The 15,759-nt window shown below is 46.7% G+C and overlaps 1 protein-coding gene across 3 annotated transcripts in view; it reads right to left on the bottom strand.

Moving 5' to 3' along the window:
• Positions 1 to 15,759, bottom strand: part of SLC41A3 (solute carrier family 41 member 3) — a 212,223-nt gene that overhangs the window by 83,595 nt on the left and 112,869 nt on the right. For all 3 annotated transcript variants that reach the window (XM_078661723.1, XM_078661724.1, XM_078661725.1), the window contains one exon: positions 13,159 to 13,303. In XM_078661723.1, coding sequence (XP_078517849.1) covers positions 13,159 to 13,303 — 145 coding nt within the window. The remainder of the gene's footprint in view (positions 1 to 13,158; positions 13,304 to 15,759) is intronic.

Raw genomic sequence — 15,759 nt, 5'->3', positions numbered from 1 at the left:
GCCAAGTCTCCTGTAAAAGGACTATATCCTTAGAATCCAGGAAATTTAGCAGATCCTGTGATAAAATCTTGTTTTTTAACCCTGCCACATTCCAGGACAACAAGGTACTTTGTATGTCAGCATTGTCACTGGTAGGTTTTGTACTATTGGTTAGACCCTTACCATGTTGCTGAGTAGAAATATATTCACATGCATTACCTTCTATAGTACCCAGTTCAGGGGAGAGAATCTCATATGACTCGAGTATATCATTATTTGTAGTAAGTTTGGGACATTCGATACGCTGTTCGACATTAATCACATTACCAGACTCGACCTGAGTGCTACTTACATTGGTCAAAGCATCAGCTAGTCCAGTACTTAAACAAGTGCCCATTTCCCTAGCCTCATAAGTGACATCAGGAATTAGAAAATTTTCAAGACTATTACCCAGTCAATCACAATCATTTAGCCCTGATAGGGCATCATATCTATTACCTAGAACCATACCCCAGTCTTTTTGGGGAACACCTTGGCCTCTGTTGTTTCTCACAGTGTTCCACATAGGTCCCGGGGTCCTAGGAAAAGTCACATTCTTTTGCTCACCATAGAAGAATTTTAACGTAAGGGGAACGACAGATCCTGCTCTTCTTTGGGGGGGATTGATGTGTTTTAGGAGATTTGGCAGAACACCTGGATGAAAAAAAGTCACTATAACACAATCTCCCTTGAAAACTTTCGGTCGATTTCCAATCCACGCCACCCTCTTAGCGGATTTAATCTCAGATGCAAGTTGATGTTTACCCCCTGGTGCCATTTGCATGTTATTTGTTAACCAATGGAGGGCTTTACTGGACAAAGATTCCGGGGTTTCGAGTTGTGCATCTGCTGGCGCGGGAACATTTGCCAGAACCAGGACCACAGGAGACGCTTCCTCAATAAATTGGAGGGGATCTGTTTCCTGACAGTTTAATGGCAAGTTTTTGGGTCCTGATACCCCGGCAATGTTTGGAGGTCGATTAATAGGATGAGTTTCGTTCCCAACTGTACTTTCTGGGAGCATAGGACTAATCTCCTTTTCTATGGAGCTCTTTGCCTTAGGTTCAATTGATTTTGCCATTTGTGTCACTAAAGTATTGACCGTCTCAGCCCCTTCCACAGCTTTGATTTGAAGAATAGTCATCTTTTTTACCTCCGCATTCAGTTTATCAATCTTGGCGATCAAAGGCTTAATGATAGTTTGGATTTTAGAATCAATAATGTCTGCTATTTTCTGAAGCAAATCATCTTCGTTATAGCTTTTTTCATGATTGCTTTTATCAAGGACATTAATATCACCATCATCTAGAGTTTTTGACTTGTTTTGCCCTATTGGAGAAACATTTTTCCTCCTGTTACTGGAACGTAACCCCATCCGTTTTTGATGAGTTCTCCTGTTTTTTCTCGTAGGTCGAGTTTCCTGCTCAGGAGAAGGTAAGTCATCAATATTATGCACCAGAGCCTCATGGTCATGTTCAATATTTACTCCTTGGTCTAGTGGCATAGCATTAGCGGCATCATCCAGATTAAGACTAATCTGATCATCCAAATTGGGAGTAGGATGAACCGTGATGTCTATTAAGTTTGGGGTATCATCCAGTACTAGAGAACCTGAATGCTGAGGACTTTGAATTGGGCTTAATAACTGTAAGTCAGGCGACTGACTTAATCCCAATGATTCTCTTCTGTCTTTATTTATTTTAGTTATGACTTGAAGCATGTAGTTTTCAATGGGCTTAGAGTTGACTATAGGCTTAGAGCTAGCAGGAGGCTGTTTTTTAGAATTCTTTTTAGACATGTTGAGATTATATAATCGATTGACCAGGGATTATATAAGCTTTACCAATACACACCGGATACTTGAATAGAGCCTTACGTAATGACACTATAAAGTAAAGTCAGTAAAGAAAGGGATTTTCTTACTTGCTTGGGTTGCAGACGTTAGAGGGGTTGCCCAGTCCAGTCCCGGCCAGTCTAGGACTGTCTAAGACTGTCCCGCCCTTGTCCCGGGCTTCTCCCGCGCGCGACTCGCGTGTGCGAGAGGCGTTCCCTGCTGATAAGGCGCCTCCTGGCGCGTAGGCGTCGTCACCCCCGCCGCGTCCACCCCCGGGGCAGCTGGGTGATGTAGTTCCCCAGCTGCTGCTGCACCGGGTGGATAGCGGAGGATGGCGGTATGGGCGCTGCGTTTCAGGCCGTTTCCCTCACGGCGCGGTTAGGCAAGGTTTCAGGCTGTGGGCTTCTGCAACAGGAAACGAGATGGCCGTTTCCCTCACGGCAAGTGCTGCGGCGTTCAAAGTGTCAAAATGTGGATCCTTTCCTTCTGCATAACATATTATAAAAGATAGTTTGTTCTCATACTTCAAAGAAGAAAAGAGAAAAGTCAGATACAGGGTACCATTGTAATAAAGGTGTGAAATACACATCTCCCAATATCTTCTAAATGGATTTGATATGTTGTGTGTAGAGAGTGTTTCTGAATGGATGCAATTACATTTTTAAACATCAATTCTGTCTCACATTAATGTAAAAATCCCCTTATGCATTTGTATGACTCTGGGAAAGCTGGCTCCCCAAAATGTGTATTTGTTAGAAATTGGGGTTATGGTTGGCAAAAGTATGCACCCTGTCCAAGCAGGAACCACAATCCTAGTCAGGGCAAGTTAAAAGTAACACAGTCTAAATTAACGCATGCTAACCCTCTGGTAGACGGCAGGAAGCAGTCAGGGTTAACTAAGAGGGCTAGCTAAGAGGGTTAACTAAGAGGCAATGTGTTAAGTATTTGTACACACCACACAGTAACACAGTGAAAACACCACAACAATACTCCATACCAGTTTATAACAATAGACTATGATTTTATAAATAAAACTAGACCAAAACAACAAAATCCAATATGTAGAAGTCGAAATCTAATCCCAGGACATGTAAAAGGTAAAAGCACTCGTCCTACTTTTTAAATACACTGCATCCTGCCCTCGGGCTGTCCAGGGACTATCTTAGGGGTCACCCCATGTATGTTAACAAGCATTTACAATGCAACGGTCTCGCCTTTGCAAAAGTTAGCGCTTTTGGCATTGTAAATGACAAATGTTTTATTTATGTGTTGGTTTTGGAAACAGATAAATAAATGGCATTGTCATGAGCAGTAGAGAGTGAGTAGTAGAGAGTGAGTAGTAGAGAGAGTAGTAGAGAGTAATAGTGAGTAGTAGAGAGAGTAGTAGTGAGTAGTAGAGAGTGAGTAGAGAGTAGTAAGTGAGTAGTAGAGTGTGTAGTAGAGAGTAGTGAGTGTGTAGTAGAGAGTAGTGAGTGTGTAGTAGAGACTAGTGAGTGTGTAGTAGAGAGTGTGTAGTAGAGAGTGTGTAGTAGAGAGTGTGTAGTAGAGAGTGTGTAGTAGAGAGTGAGCAGTAGAGACTAGTGAGTGTGTAGTAGAGTGGTGAGTGTGTAGTAGAGTGGTGAGTGTGTAGTAGAGTGTGTAGTAGAGTGTGTAGGAGAATGTGTAGTAGGGAGTGTAGTAGAGTGTGTAGTAGAGAGTGTGTAGTAGAGAGTAGTGAGTGTGTAGTAGAGAGTGTGTAATACAGAATGTGAAGTAGAGAGATTGAAGTAGAGAGATTGAAGTAGAGAGATTGAAGTAGAGAGATTGAGGTAGAGAGATTGAATTAGAGAGATTGAGGTAGAGAGATTGAAGTAGAGAGTGTGGAGTAGAGAGTGTGGAGTAGAGAGTGGAGAGTCTGTAGTAGAGTGTAGTAGAAAGTAGTGAGTGTGTAGTAGAGTAGTAGAGAATGTGTAGTAGAGTAGTAGAGAGTAGTAGAGGGTGTGTAGTAGAGTGTGTAGTAGAGCGTGTGTGTAGCAGAGTGTGTAGTAGAGTGTAGTAGAGTGTGTAGTGTAGAGTGTGTAGTAGAGAGTGTGTAGTAGAGAGTGTGTAATGTAGAGTATGTAATGTAGAGTGTGTAATGTAGAGTGTGTAATGTAGAGTGTGTAATGTAGAGTGTGTAATGTAGAGTGTGTAATGTAGAGTGTGTAGTAGAGTGTGTAGTAGAGTGTGTAGTAGAGTGTGTAGTAGAGTGTGTAGTAGAGTGTGTAGTAGAGTGTGTAGTAGAGTGTGTAGTAGGGAGTGTAGTAAGTAGTGACTGTAGTAGATAGTGTGTAGTAGAGAGTGTCTAGTATAGAGTGTGTCGAAGAGAGTAGTGGCTGTAGTAGTGAGTGTGTAGTGAGTGTGTAGTAGAGTGTGTAGTAGAGAGTAGTGACTGTAGTAGAGAGTGTGTAGTAGTGTGTAGTAGAGAGTAGTGACTGTAGTAGAGTGTGTAGTACAGTGTGTAGTAGAGAGTTGTGACTGTAGTAGATAGTGTGTAGTAGAGAGTGTCTAGTATAGAGTGTGTCGAAGAGAGTAGTGGCTGTAGTAGTGAGTGTGTAGTGAGTGTGTAGTAGAGAGTAGTGACTGTAGTAGAGAGTGGGTAGTAGTGTGTAGTAGAGAGTAGTGACTGTAGTAGAGTGTGTAGTACAGTGTGTAGTAGAGAGTAGCGACTGTAGTAGAGAGTGTGTAGTAGAGTGTGTAGTAGAGTGTGTAGTAGAGTGTGTAGTAGAGAGTAGAGTGCGTAGCAGAGAGTAGTGACTGTAGTAGAGAGTGTGTAGTAGAGTGTGTAGTAGAGAGTGTGTAGTAGAGTGTAGTAGAGAGTAGAGTGCGTAGCAGAGAGTAGTGACTGTAGTAGAGAGTGTGTAGCAGAATGTGTAGTAGAGAGTAGTGACTGTAGTAGGGAGTGTGTAGTAGAGAGTAGTGACTGTAGTAGAGAGTGTGTAGTAGAGAGTGTGTAGTAGAGAGTGTGCAGTGATTTGAGTTTTACATCAAATTAAAAACGGGAACGGAACAAACTCATCCTATACATTATTGTGGTAGGTGCCCACGCATATAGGGTTAAATGATGCGTTAGATGCCACAGGTCCCACCAACACGCTTCCTTTATGATAGGAGAATGCCCAACATCGCGGAGATTTGCTCTCTGCTCTTCCCGGATATTTGTATTTTCAAATGTATAATGTTATCCTGCTAAACGAAGACGATGCTCAAACTATAAAAGAAGAGGGTTTCACAGATATGTTAGTCCTTCCGGGCAAACGAAATGACCCAAAGAAAGATCAAGTGACAGTTTAGAGCTCCAAGTGAGTCTTAATAAAATCAGTGTCTGGAACGCATAGCATCAAAAAACGAGCGGGGCATCAAACTGCAGTGTCATTCAATCAAAGCTTCAAGGCTTCTGAGCGCTAGCCGAGAATTATTTTTTGTGAAGCACTAATCACTGTGGAAGGTGCCCCTGCTATCCCAGATGTGAGAAGTCAGTCTGATATGAAAATAAGCAGTATTTGGAATGAATGTATTTGGCAGGGGGAAGGTGGGGCGGCGCAAGACCGTACTGACGAGTGAACAGGAGCCATTTTGTACCGAGTGATTCTGCCTGTGTGCATGTAGACAAACCAGGCAGCAGCATGAGCATGTGATTCGGTAAAATAACAAGCATTTACAATGCAATGGTTTTGCCTTTGTTAAAGTTAGAGCTATTGGCATTGCTCTTGACACTCTGAAGCTCCACTCTGCATTCTGAAGCTCCACTCTGCACTCTGAAGCTCCACTCTGCACTCTGAAGCTCCACTCTGCACTCTGAAGCTCCACTCTGCACTCTGAAGCTCCACTCTGAAGCTCCACTCTGAAGCTCCACTCTGAAGCTCCACTCTGAAGCTCCACTCTGAATCTGAACTCTGAAGCTCCACTCTGAATCTGCACTCTGAAGCTCCACTCTGCACTCTGAAGCTCCACTCTGAATCTGAACTCTGAAGCTCCACTCTGAATCTGCACTCTGCACTCTGAATTTGCACTCTGAATCTCCACTCTGCACTCTGAATCTCCACTCTGCACTCTGAAGCTCCACTCTGCACTCTGAAGCTCCACTCTGAATCTCCACTCTGCACTCTGAAGCTCCACTCTGAATCTCCACTCTGCACTCTGAAGCTCCACTCTGAATCTCCACTCTGCACTCTGAAGCTCCACTCTGAATCTCCACTCTGCACTCTGAAGCTCCACTCTGCACTCTGAAGCTCCACTCTGCACTCTGAATCTCAACTCTGAAGCTCCACTCTCCACTCTGAATCTCCACTCTGAAGCTCCACTCTCCACTCTGAATCTCCACTCTGAAGCTCCACTCTCCACTCTGAATCTCCACTCTGAATCTCCACTCTCCACTCTGAAGCTCCACTCTGAAGCTCCACTCTGAAGCTCCACTCCACTCTGAAGCTCCACTCCGAATCTGCACTCCGAATCTGCACTCTGAATCTGCACTCTGCACTCTGAAGCTCCACTCTGAAGCTCCACTCTGAAGCTCCACTCTGAAGCTCCACTCTGAAGCTCCACTCTGAAGCTCCACTCTGAAGCTCCACTCTGCACTCTGAAGCTCCACTCTGAAGCTCCACTCTGCACTCTGAAGCTCCACTCTGAAGCTCCACTCCACTCTGAAGCTCCACTCTGAAGCTCCACTCCGAAGCTCCACTCTGAAGCTCCACTCCGAAGCTCCACTCTGAAGCTCCACTCTGAAGCTCCACTCTGAAGCTCCACTCTGAAGCTCCACTCTGAAGCTCCACTCTGCACTCTGAAGCTCCGCTCTGAAGCTCCACTCTGAAGCTCCACTCTGAAGCTCCACTCTGAAGCTCCACTCTGAAGCTCCACTCTGAAGCTCCACTCTGAAGCTCCACTCTGCACTCTGAAGCTCCACTCTGAAGCTCCGCTCTGAAGCTCCACTCTGAAGCTCCACTCTGAAGCTCCACTCTGAAGCTCCACTCTGAAGCTGCACTCTGAAGCTCCACTCTGAAGCTCCACTCTGCACTCTGAAGCTCCACTCTGAAGCTCCGCTCTGAAGCTCCGCTCTGAAGCTCCGCTCTGAAGCTCCACTCTGAAGCTCCACTCTGAAGCTCCACTCTGAAGCTCCACTCTGAAGCTCCACTCTGCACTCTGAAGCTCCACTCTGAAGCTCCGCTCTGAAGCTCCGCTCTGAAGCTCCGCTCTGAAGCTCCACTCTGAAGCTCCACTCTGAAGCTCCACTCTGAAGCTCCACTCTGCACTCTGAAGCTCCACTCTGAAGCTCCGCTCTGAAGCTCCGCTCTGAAGCTCCGCTCTGAAGCTCCACTCTGAAGCTCCACTCTGAAGCTCCACTCTGAAGCTCCACTCTGAAGCTCCACTCTGCACTCTGAAGCTCCACTCTGAAGCTCCACTCTGCACTCTGAAGCTCCACTCTGAATCTGCACTCTGAAGCTCCACTCTGCACTCTGAAGCTCCACTCTGAATCTGCACTCTGAAGCTCCACTCTGCACTCTGAAGCTCCACTCTGAAGCTCCACTCTGCACTCTGAAGCTCCACTCTGAAGCTCCACTCTGCACTCTGAAGCTCCACTCTGAAGCTCCACTCTGCACTCTGAAGCTCCACTCTGCACTCTGAAGCTCCACTCTGAAGCTCCGCTCTGAAGCTCCGCTCTGAAGCTCCGCTCTGAAGCTCCACTCTGAAGCTTCACTCTGCACTCTGAAGCTCCACTCTGAAGCTCCACTCTGCACTCTGAAGCTCCACTCTGCACTCTGAAGCTCCACTCTGAAGCTCCACTCTGCACTCTGAAGCTCCACTCTGAAGCTCCGCTCTGAAGCTCCACTCTGAAGCTCCACTCTGAAGCTCCACTCTGAAGCTCCACTCTGAAGCTCCACTCTGAAGCTCCACTCTGCACTCTGAAGCTCCACTCTGAAGCTCCACTCTGCACTCTGAAGCTCCACTCTGAATCTGCACTCTGAATCTGCACTCTGAATCTGCACTCTGAAGCTCCACTCTGCACTCTGAAGCTCCACTCTGCACTCTGAAGCTCCACTCTGAAGCTCCACTCTGAAGCTCCACTCTGCACTCTGAAGCTCCACTCTGAAGCTCCACTCTGCACTCTGAAGCTCCACTCTGAAGCTCCACTCTGAAGCTCCACTCTGAAGCTCCACTCTGCACTCTGAAGCTCCACTCTGAAGCTCCACTCTGCACTCTGAAGCTCCACTCTGAAGCTCCACTCTGAAGCTCCACTCTGAAGCTCCACTCTGCACTCTGAAGCTCCACTCTGAAGCTCCACTCTGAAGCTCCACTCTGCACTCTGAAGCTCCACTCTGAAGCTCCACTCTGAAGCTCCACTCTGCACTCTGAAGCTCCACTCTGAAGCTCCACTCTGAAGCTCCACTCTGCACTCTGAAGCTCCACTCTGAAGCTCCACTCTGCACTCTGAAGCTCCACTCTGAAGCTCCACTCTGAAGCTCCACTCTGCACTCTGAAGCTCCACTCTGAAGCTCCACTCTGAAGCTCCACTCTGAAGCTCCACTCTGAAGCTCCACTCTGCACTCTGAAGCTCCACTCTGAAGCTCCACTCTGAAGCTCCACTCTGAAGCTCCACTCTGAAGCTCCACTCTGAAGCTCCACTCTGCACTCTGAAGCTCCACTCTGAAGCTCCACTCTGAAGCTCCACTCTGAAGCTCCACTCTGAAGCTCCACTCTGAAGCTCCACTCTGCACTCTGAAGCTCCACTCTGCACTCTGAAGCTCCACTCTGCACTCTGAAGCTCCACTCTGCACTCTGAAGCTCCACTCTGAAGCTCCACTCTGCAGCTCCACTCTGAAGCTCCACTCTGCAGCTCCACTCTGAAGCTCCACTCTGCACTCTGAAGCTCCACTCTGAAGCTCCACTCTGCACTCTGAAGCTCCACTCTGCACTCTGAAGCTCCACTCTGCACTCTGAAGCTCCACTCTGCACTCTGAAGCTCCACTCTGAAGCTCCACTCTGCAGCTCCACTCTGAAGCTCCACTCTGAAGCTCCACTCTGAAGCTCCACTCTGAAGCTTCACTCTGCACTCTGAAGCTCCACTCTGAAGCTCCACTCTGAAGCTCCACTCTGAAGCTCCACTCTGAAGCTCCACTCTGAAGCTCCACTCTGAAGCTCCACTCTGCCCTCTGAAGCTCCACTCTGAAGCTCCACTCTGAAGCTCCACTCTGCACTCTGAAGCTCCACTCGGAAGCTCCACTCTGAAGCTCCACTCTGAAGCTCCACTCGGAAGCTCCACTCTGAAGCTCCACTCGGAAGCTCCACTCGGAAGCTCCACTCGGAAGCTCCACTCGGAAGGGGCAAAGATCGGAGCATCACGGAACTAAAACAAATATAAACAAGGCAGTGAGTGCAGCACCGCCTTAGCAGTGGGATAGCAGCCTTGATAACATCGGAGCAGCCCCTGCGCCCGGCCTCAAAACAATAAAGGCAACTCTAGAATGCAGATTTACCTGTATCCCGCAAGTGATGTACGCAGATGGGAAAGAAACAAATAGCAACCTTGGAGAGCTGGCGGGGCAGGCAAACACAGCATCGGGAGACGCAATATAAATAAAATAACAGCTAGTATCAAATTATACAAAAGCCCAACGTAACGAATTGCTCAAAAAAGTCAAACATCATGTGTACATGAAGACGCAATATAAATTAAAAAAAAAAAACAGCCACCAACAGATTAAAGAAAAGCCCCTCCATAGCGGATCGGTAAATAAACTCCAAACGCATCTGTTTATGCAGCATCACACAACCCACATGCCCGTAATATTAAACAAACATGTGATAGCCGCAAACCTTATCATTTAAATTAGTTAAAAAGCCGTTGTCCGAGCACCCGTGAATTGCCTGAGAGCTGGGGTACAAGCCTTCGCCAATGCAGAACGGGCACAGAGAGGCAGCCTGCTGTGGCGGAGCGCAAAATGATGCCCCCCCTGCAGAATGCGAAGAGGCCCCGAGGCTCTTGAGTATAAAGCATGCCTCGCAGATATGTAATGAGCTTGGGCTGAATAGGATCCCCCCGAAAGGCTGCAGGGTTTCTGCATGTTAGCCCCTAAAGAGCGGTAACATTATTAAAGCCGGTTTATGAGGTAATGGACAAAGTAAATGACTTCAACTAAAAAGGGTGTAAAAAAGGGCCGTGTCTTGATTTCGAGTGCTCGATCTGTTTATGAATTATGTGATGACTCGGTTCAGATATGGGGTCCAGGATCAGTACATATCCAAACGCCTTACGCTATCGGCTTGGATAGAAAGTATTGTAACCAAACTCGAGGGGACTTCAGAAGTACAGTGCCATAAAATTCAGCCATCAATGTTTAAAACTAAATAAAAAGGTAGCGTCCCAAAAAAATAAATAAATAAATACCGCCTTCGGGTAAAGTCCGCGCTATATAAAAATGCATAAATAACTAACTAAATACATACCGCAAATCACTGCCGTCACTCTGCCGGCCTGCGACCAGGAAGTCAGGCAGGCCGGCGCGTCAACAGGAAACAGGAAGTAGGAGGGCGGGAGCCTACCCCGCCTCCCACGGAAGAGCCGCGATTGGACGGAGCCGCCGTGTTTGGAGCACCGGAGCAGGCAGGAGCCTACCCTGCGCCCCGGTGCAGAAGGAGGGAAGAAGAGTCCTGCTGCCGGGCCCTGCAGCTGAGGAGAGCCGCCGCACGAAGGAAGCCGGTGAGTGCGTTGCTGAGCGGGGAAGGGGGAGGCGGGGGGTGCGGGGAAGGGGGAGGCGGGGGGCGCGGGGAAGGGGGAGGCGGGGGGCGCGGGGAAAGCATGTGCGGGCGGGCGGGCTTTGTATGTATGTGTGCGTGCGTGTGACTGTGGGGGAGGGGGGTGTGTGTGTGTGAGCGAGTGTCTGTGTGCCTGTATGTGTGTGCCTGCGTGTGCATGCGCTCGCCTGTGTGTGCGTGCGTGCGTGCATGCAGAGGGGTGGGGGCTGCCTGCCTGCGTCTGTAAAAGCAAGGGCTGTGAGTTACTCTGCGCATGCGCGGGGGCAAGCCTGTTCATTCCAAGCCAGCCTCAGCCAGCCTCGGGAAAAACGAAAGTAATAAAAAAGCGAAACTGACACTGCCACTGCAGACAATGCTGCGCGCTCCCGAGGTGAAATCCGGCACTGAAAACGCTCGTAACACTTTGGTGTCCACTCTCCTAAAAACGGATCACATTAGTTGTCGAGCTGACAGCATTCATGCTTCGCATGAATGCTAACGTCAGCTCGACCTAAAAAGGAAGGTTTGGGTCTGGCAAGTTGGTTAACGTGTCAGGTGAACATGGCAGTTTAAAACTGCACACACAGGCTCACCGGTGGCAAGCCAGAGACATGTTTAAAGTGCTACTTAAGTAGGTGGAGCAATCAGTGCTGCAGGCTGACTAGTATCATTTGATCTCTAGGCCCTGGGCACACATAGTTCAATTCACTAAGGACTTACAAGTAAATCAACTATGCCAATTGTGGATATCCCAATGTTACCATGTTTTAAGTAAAGAGCACATGCATTTTTAGCAGTGGATGGCATTGGTAAAGTGTCCAGATTCCTAAAGACAGCAAAAACAAAATCAGCAAAAAGAGAAGGTCAGAAGGCAAAAAGTCAAGGGAAACCACACCAAGGATGCTAGGCCTAACAGTATTAATAAAACATACGTGCTCCTTACACATTTAAAATTATTTATGACAGAACTAAGAACATAATTCAAAACTATCAAAGATGAAGCTGGAGCATTAAGTATAGTTTTGTAATCATAAACAGAATCTTACAGAAGATTTAACAATATCTGGTACTGAATTCAGAGGTCGATGTTACGTTCTCTATCATAAAGAACTTGGGCTGCCCAAATACAATAGTGGGAATTGGAGCAACAATATAAAAAAGATACAGAAGTTCTAGTGGGTTTTATTTGAAGGCAAGATTAGATGATAAAATTCAACTCTACGGAAGCAATTTACTTGACTGTTACTTTACACAAGGGCTTATTTAGGGTTTAGCAGAGTGGAAACCCCATCATAAATTGGCAGTGCACTGATTCCGCCAAACCCATGGTTCCACTGCCCTATTTAGAAATGGGAACCACTTAGTTTTCACCAGTCGAACCTCCTCTGGCTCTGGAGGTGGATCCCTTGACCTGGCAGTCAGTCAACCAAGAGGCACCTGAGTGGCGGGTGCCCCGTCCTATTTAGGGCAGGCCGTTGCACCCACCACTGATTTTTTCACTCATGTCTGCTATGGAAATCTTGGTGGAGCCAGGCAGGAAAGCAGAAAAATGTCCCTGGTGCTCAATCCAACTCCCTGCACATCAGGACCACTAAATTATTCTTTTTCAGAAACAAACCAAAGGTCAAAGTCTGAACAGGCAGAAACAACCTGGTGGCATCCTGCTTTGTAGAAAATGCATCCGCCACCGTGCTTACAAGCAGATGACTTTTTTAGGCCCCAAGAAAGCCCGAATATATAAAATTGTGGGTTGCCGTCCACCATTGAGGTGGAGGAATGACTTCCACCGACTCGGCGGACATGGTGGGCTGCCTGCAGTAGCTTAAATGGAGCCCTTAGTGGAAAATCATAGATTCACTGTATAAACATACTTGCATGATTAATCTGAAATCAAAAATATAAAATGGAGACACAGAACAAGCTGCTTCAAACTGGGCTACTGGGGTCACTGTCATTCACATAGTACATAGCAGCCATTAATGTGGCCCAATAAGGTGTCTACTCACCCTTGGAGGCATTCCAGTGCATGCAAGTGTGGAAGGGTGGGAAGTCGGTTTGTGTGAACAATATGTAAAGTTGAATGTGTTTTTTGGATGGCTCCAGCAGACATGATCAAGTTGTAATGCACATTGACTTATGTCAAAGAAAAGGTGTACAGAGGTTTTGGGCTAGCACTCAAAGCAGTAGGGGATTAATGTGGGGGTTGCTAGAAAGAAAGTGCAGGATTTGAGAGGTGTACATTGTACCTGTGTATGCCACAGGTATAAGAGGTCTGGATGTGTTTTACTAGGGGCACAATAAGCAGCACGTGCATCTAAGTAAAATGGCAAATAGACAGGATTTGAGGAGCTGTGTGGTGAATAGATGAGCTTGAAAGCAGCACTGCAGAAGAGAGACGGTGCATATGTTGGTGCTGTGGGACAGTCTGAGATGTGCTCCCATCATGATGAAGTGAGTGCTCAGCTCAGCTAAGAGTAGGAGAGAAGTATTTAGATAGGTGCACATTCATTACCAAATATTTGGATATAAAGTCAGTGTTAGAGAGCTGCTGGTCTTACCAAGTGAAAGTGCAGCAATAAAGGCGGTGGTCACACTGCTGGCACACAGTACAGCTGCTTGTTCGAAATCCACATAGCCCTTGGATATTGCTCCCAGAATCACAGCCGCAACAGCAGCGAGGAGCCCCACTACGGTGGCCTGCACCTAAAAAGCAGGAAACAGATCCACCAACATAATGACTACACCATGATCAAAGTCACACAAACATTTAGACTAGCAGATGCTCAAAACATTGTGTTCATTGAGTAAGTCTAGTAATTCGGGTCTATGGTCCCTGCCCCTTCACGCCCTTTGGACATTTGGGGGCCCTACCGCACTTACATCAACAAGATTACTGCTGAGCGCCAGTCCCAGCTGGTGAGTCAGGTGGTCCCCACGGGTGTGGGCTGAGAGATGCCGCCTTCCTCCCCAGATGTAGGTGGAATGCCATTGTGCTATGGGCCCTGGTGACACCCACCCTGATACTGTGTGACTGCATGGCCGGGATGTGTACTGGCTCACCTCCGTGCCTCCAACTTGGTGCGTCCTCTGGTTCAGCTTCTGCTCCTCCCTGATGCGGGTCTCCCCCCTTGGCTCAAATAGACCCTGCGCTGTCATGCTTACTGGCGATCCCTGAGACCATTATGTCCTCTAATGGCTATGTTATATGTGACCCTCTCCTCATATACTGTACTAGATATATATCTTACTGTGTAACTAGAAACCCATTTGTAATTGCATACATGTTTTGTGTATTATTATTTGGAAAATGAGAAATAAAGGTTAAAAAAAAAAAGTCTAGTAATTCGGGTAAAACAGCATCGCATTTATCATGCTGAATGTCAAGCAATGGACTTCAAGACATTTCTGTGGCATCACTTATCAGAATATTATTATCTTGTGCCAATTTGTACTACCTGTCTGTGATTACGTTTTCTAACATATATTTATTTTTGGGATACATTCTCCTTATCCTTCCTGCAGATCCTCATGGATTTATTTATTTAAATGACTTTATGCAAGTAAATACTATGTGAAATTAACTAGACAAACTGACATCTGCAGTATGGTACATTTTGAAAATGATAAGGAAGCTTCTTCCATATATCCCGCTTGACACCAGGAAAACGGTGGTAACAGCACTGGCCTTATCAGGCTAGATTACGGAAACGCGCTCTATGACGGTGCCCAGGCCCAAATCATAACTACACTCCAACGTCTACAAAACGCAGCTGCCAGACTGGTGCTGGATGTCCCCAAGTTCGAGCCAATAGCCCACAGACTAGATCATCTCCATTGGCTCCCGATATCCACAAGAGTGTCGTTTAAATCACTCTGCCTGGCCTACAAGGGCCTCCGCGGTTCGGGCCCGTTGTTCCTCAGAACACGGTTCAAACCCTATGAACCATCCAGAACCCTCAGATCCGGCCAGTCTCGACTGCTGCAGGTCCCCAGGTTTAGACAGGCCAGATGGGCAGGAAGGAGTTTCATACTGCAAACGGTCAGGACCTGGAATCTACTCCCAGTCACTATCAAAAACAGCACCTCTTTGCTCTCCTTCCGGAAGGAAGTAAAAACCTGGTTGTTAAAAGCAAGATAATTCTGAGCAAACCGAACCATGTGACTTTGGAACAGAATCAGCGCTTAGACGCCCACGGGCAATCACGCGCTTTATAAAATAAAAAATCAAATCAAATCAAGATTTAGTAAACTCAATCGTCTTCATTCTGTGGGTAGCAAGGGTTAAAAAAAAGCAGGAACTGTTTTACAAAACATTTTGGCCTGAACTAGTACGTGTCCATGGTGGTAAGTAAAGCAGCAGTTGGGGAACCACCTTTTCCCACAGTATTATGAAAACAAATTTGTAAAGGAGGCAATGTGTGATGAGAACATTTGTGAATATTTGTTGCATTTCATTTTGCATTGCGGAGATGTGTTGTGCTGTATTATTGAGCTGTTTCATTTGTGTTCTGCATTATTACATTGTGCTGATCTTGTGTTGTGCTCTAGTTGTGATGCATTGTGTTTTGACTGCTCTGATGAGCTGTAGCATGTTATCTTTTTGTTTTGGTTTATGTTATTATGTTGTTGTTGGGATAAGAATGTACCCAGCATGGTAAATGGGAGTGTGACCATGACCTGAGTGCCCGACTGGAAGTGAAACTGGTATCCTGAATTGTTTTTACCCTGGATGGTGGCGGTCACAATGGGTCTAGTTGTATCCTGTTAGTATGCCACATGAGGACGTGATGACTTATCCCGCGTTTCCCTGCTTGGCACTTTGCTTGGGGTGTACACTTCCTATATTTGCTGGGCACAGTTTCCTTGTGCCAAGCGGTAAATTTCACATGGGGATGTTGGTAGTAGTAATATTTTTCACTGAGGTGTTGGCAGTGAATTGTTGAACTTGGCTCTCCAGTAGGCACTTTGAATGACTTTAAAACAAAAGTCCTGTGCACACGTGGAGGTAGGTATATACAAATGTAGTCAAAAGGTGAAGAACAGTTCTTATCAAATGAGACAAGGTAGACACACATCAGCGATTTTAAGCTTAGAAATATATTTGAACCTACCTACCTCCACGTGTGCACAGGACTTTTGTTGTATTTACTAGTGGGCTC

This window comes from Lissotriton helveticus, chromosome 9 (assembly GCF_964261635.1).
Source record: "Lissotriton helveticus chromosome 9, aLisHel1.1, whole genome shotgun sequence".
Taxonomy (NCBI): domain Eukaryota; kingdom Metazoa; phylum Chordata; class Amphibia; order Caudata; family Salamandridae; genus Lissotriton; species Lissotriton helveticus.
This window is presented reverse-complemented; position numbering and strand designations above follow the sequence as displayed.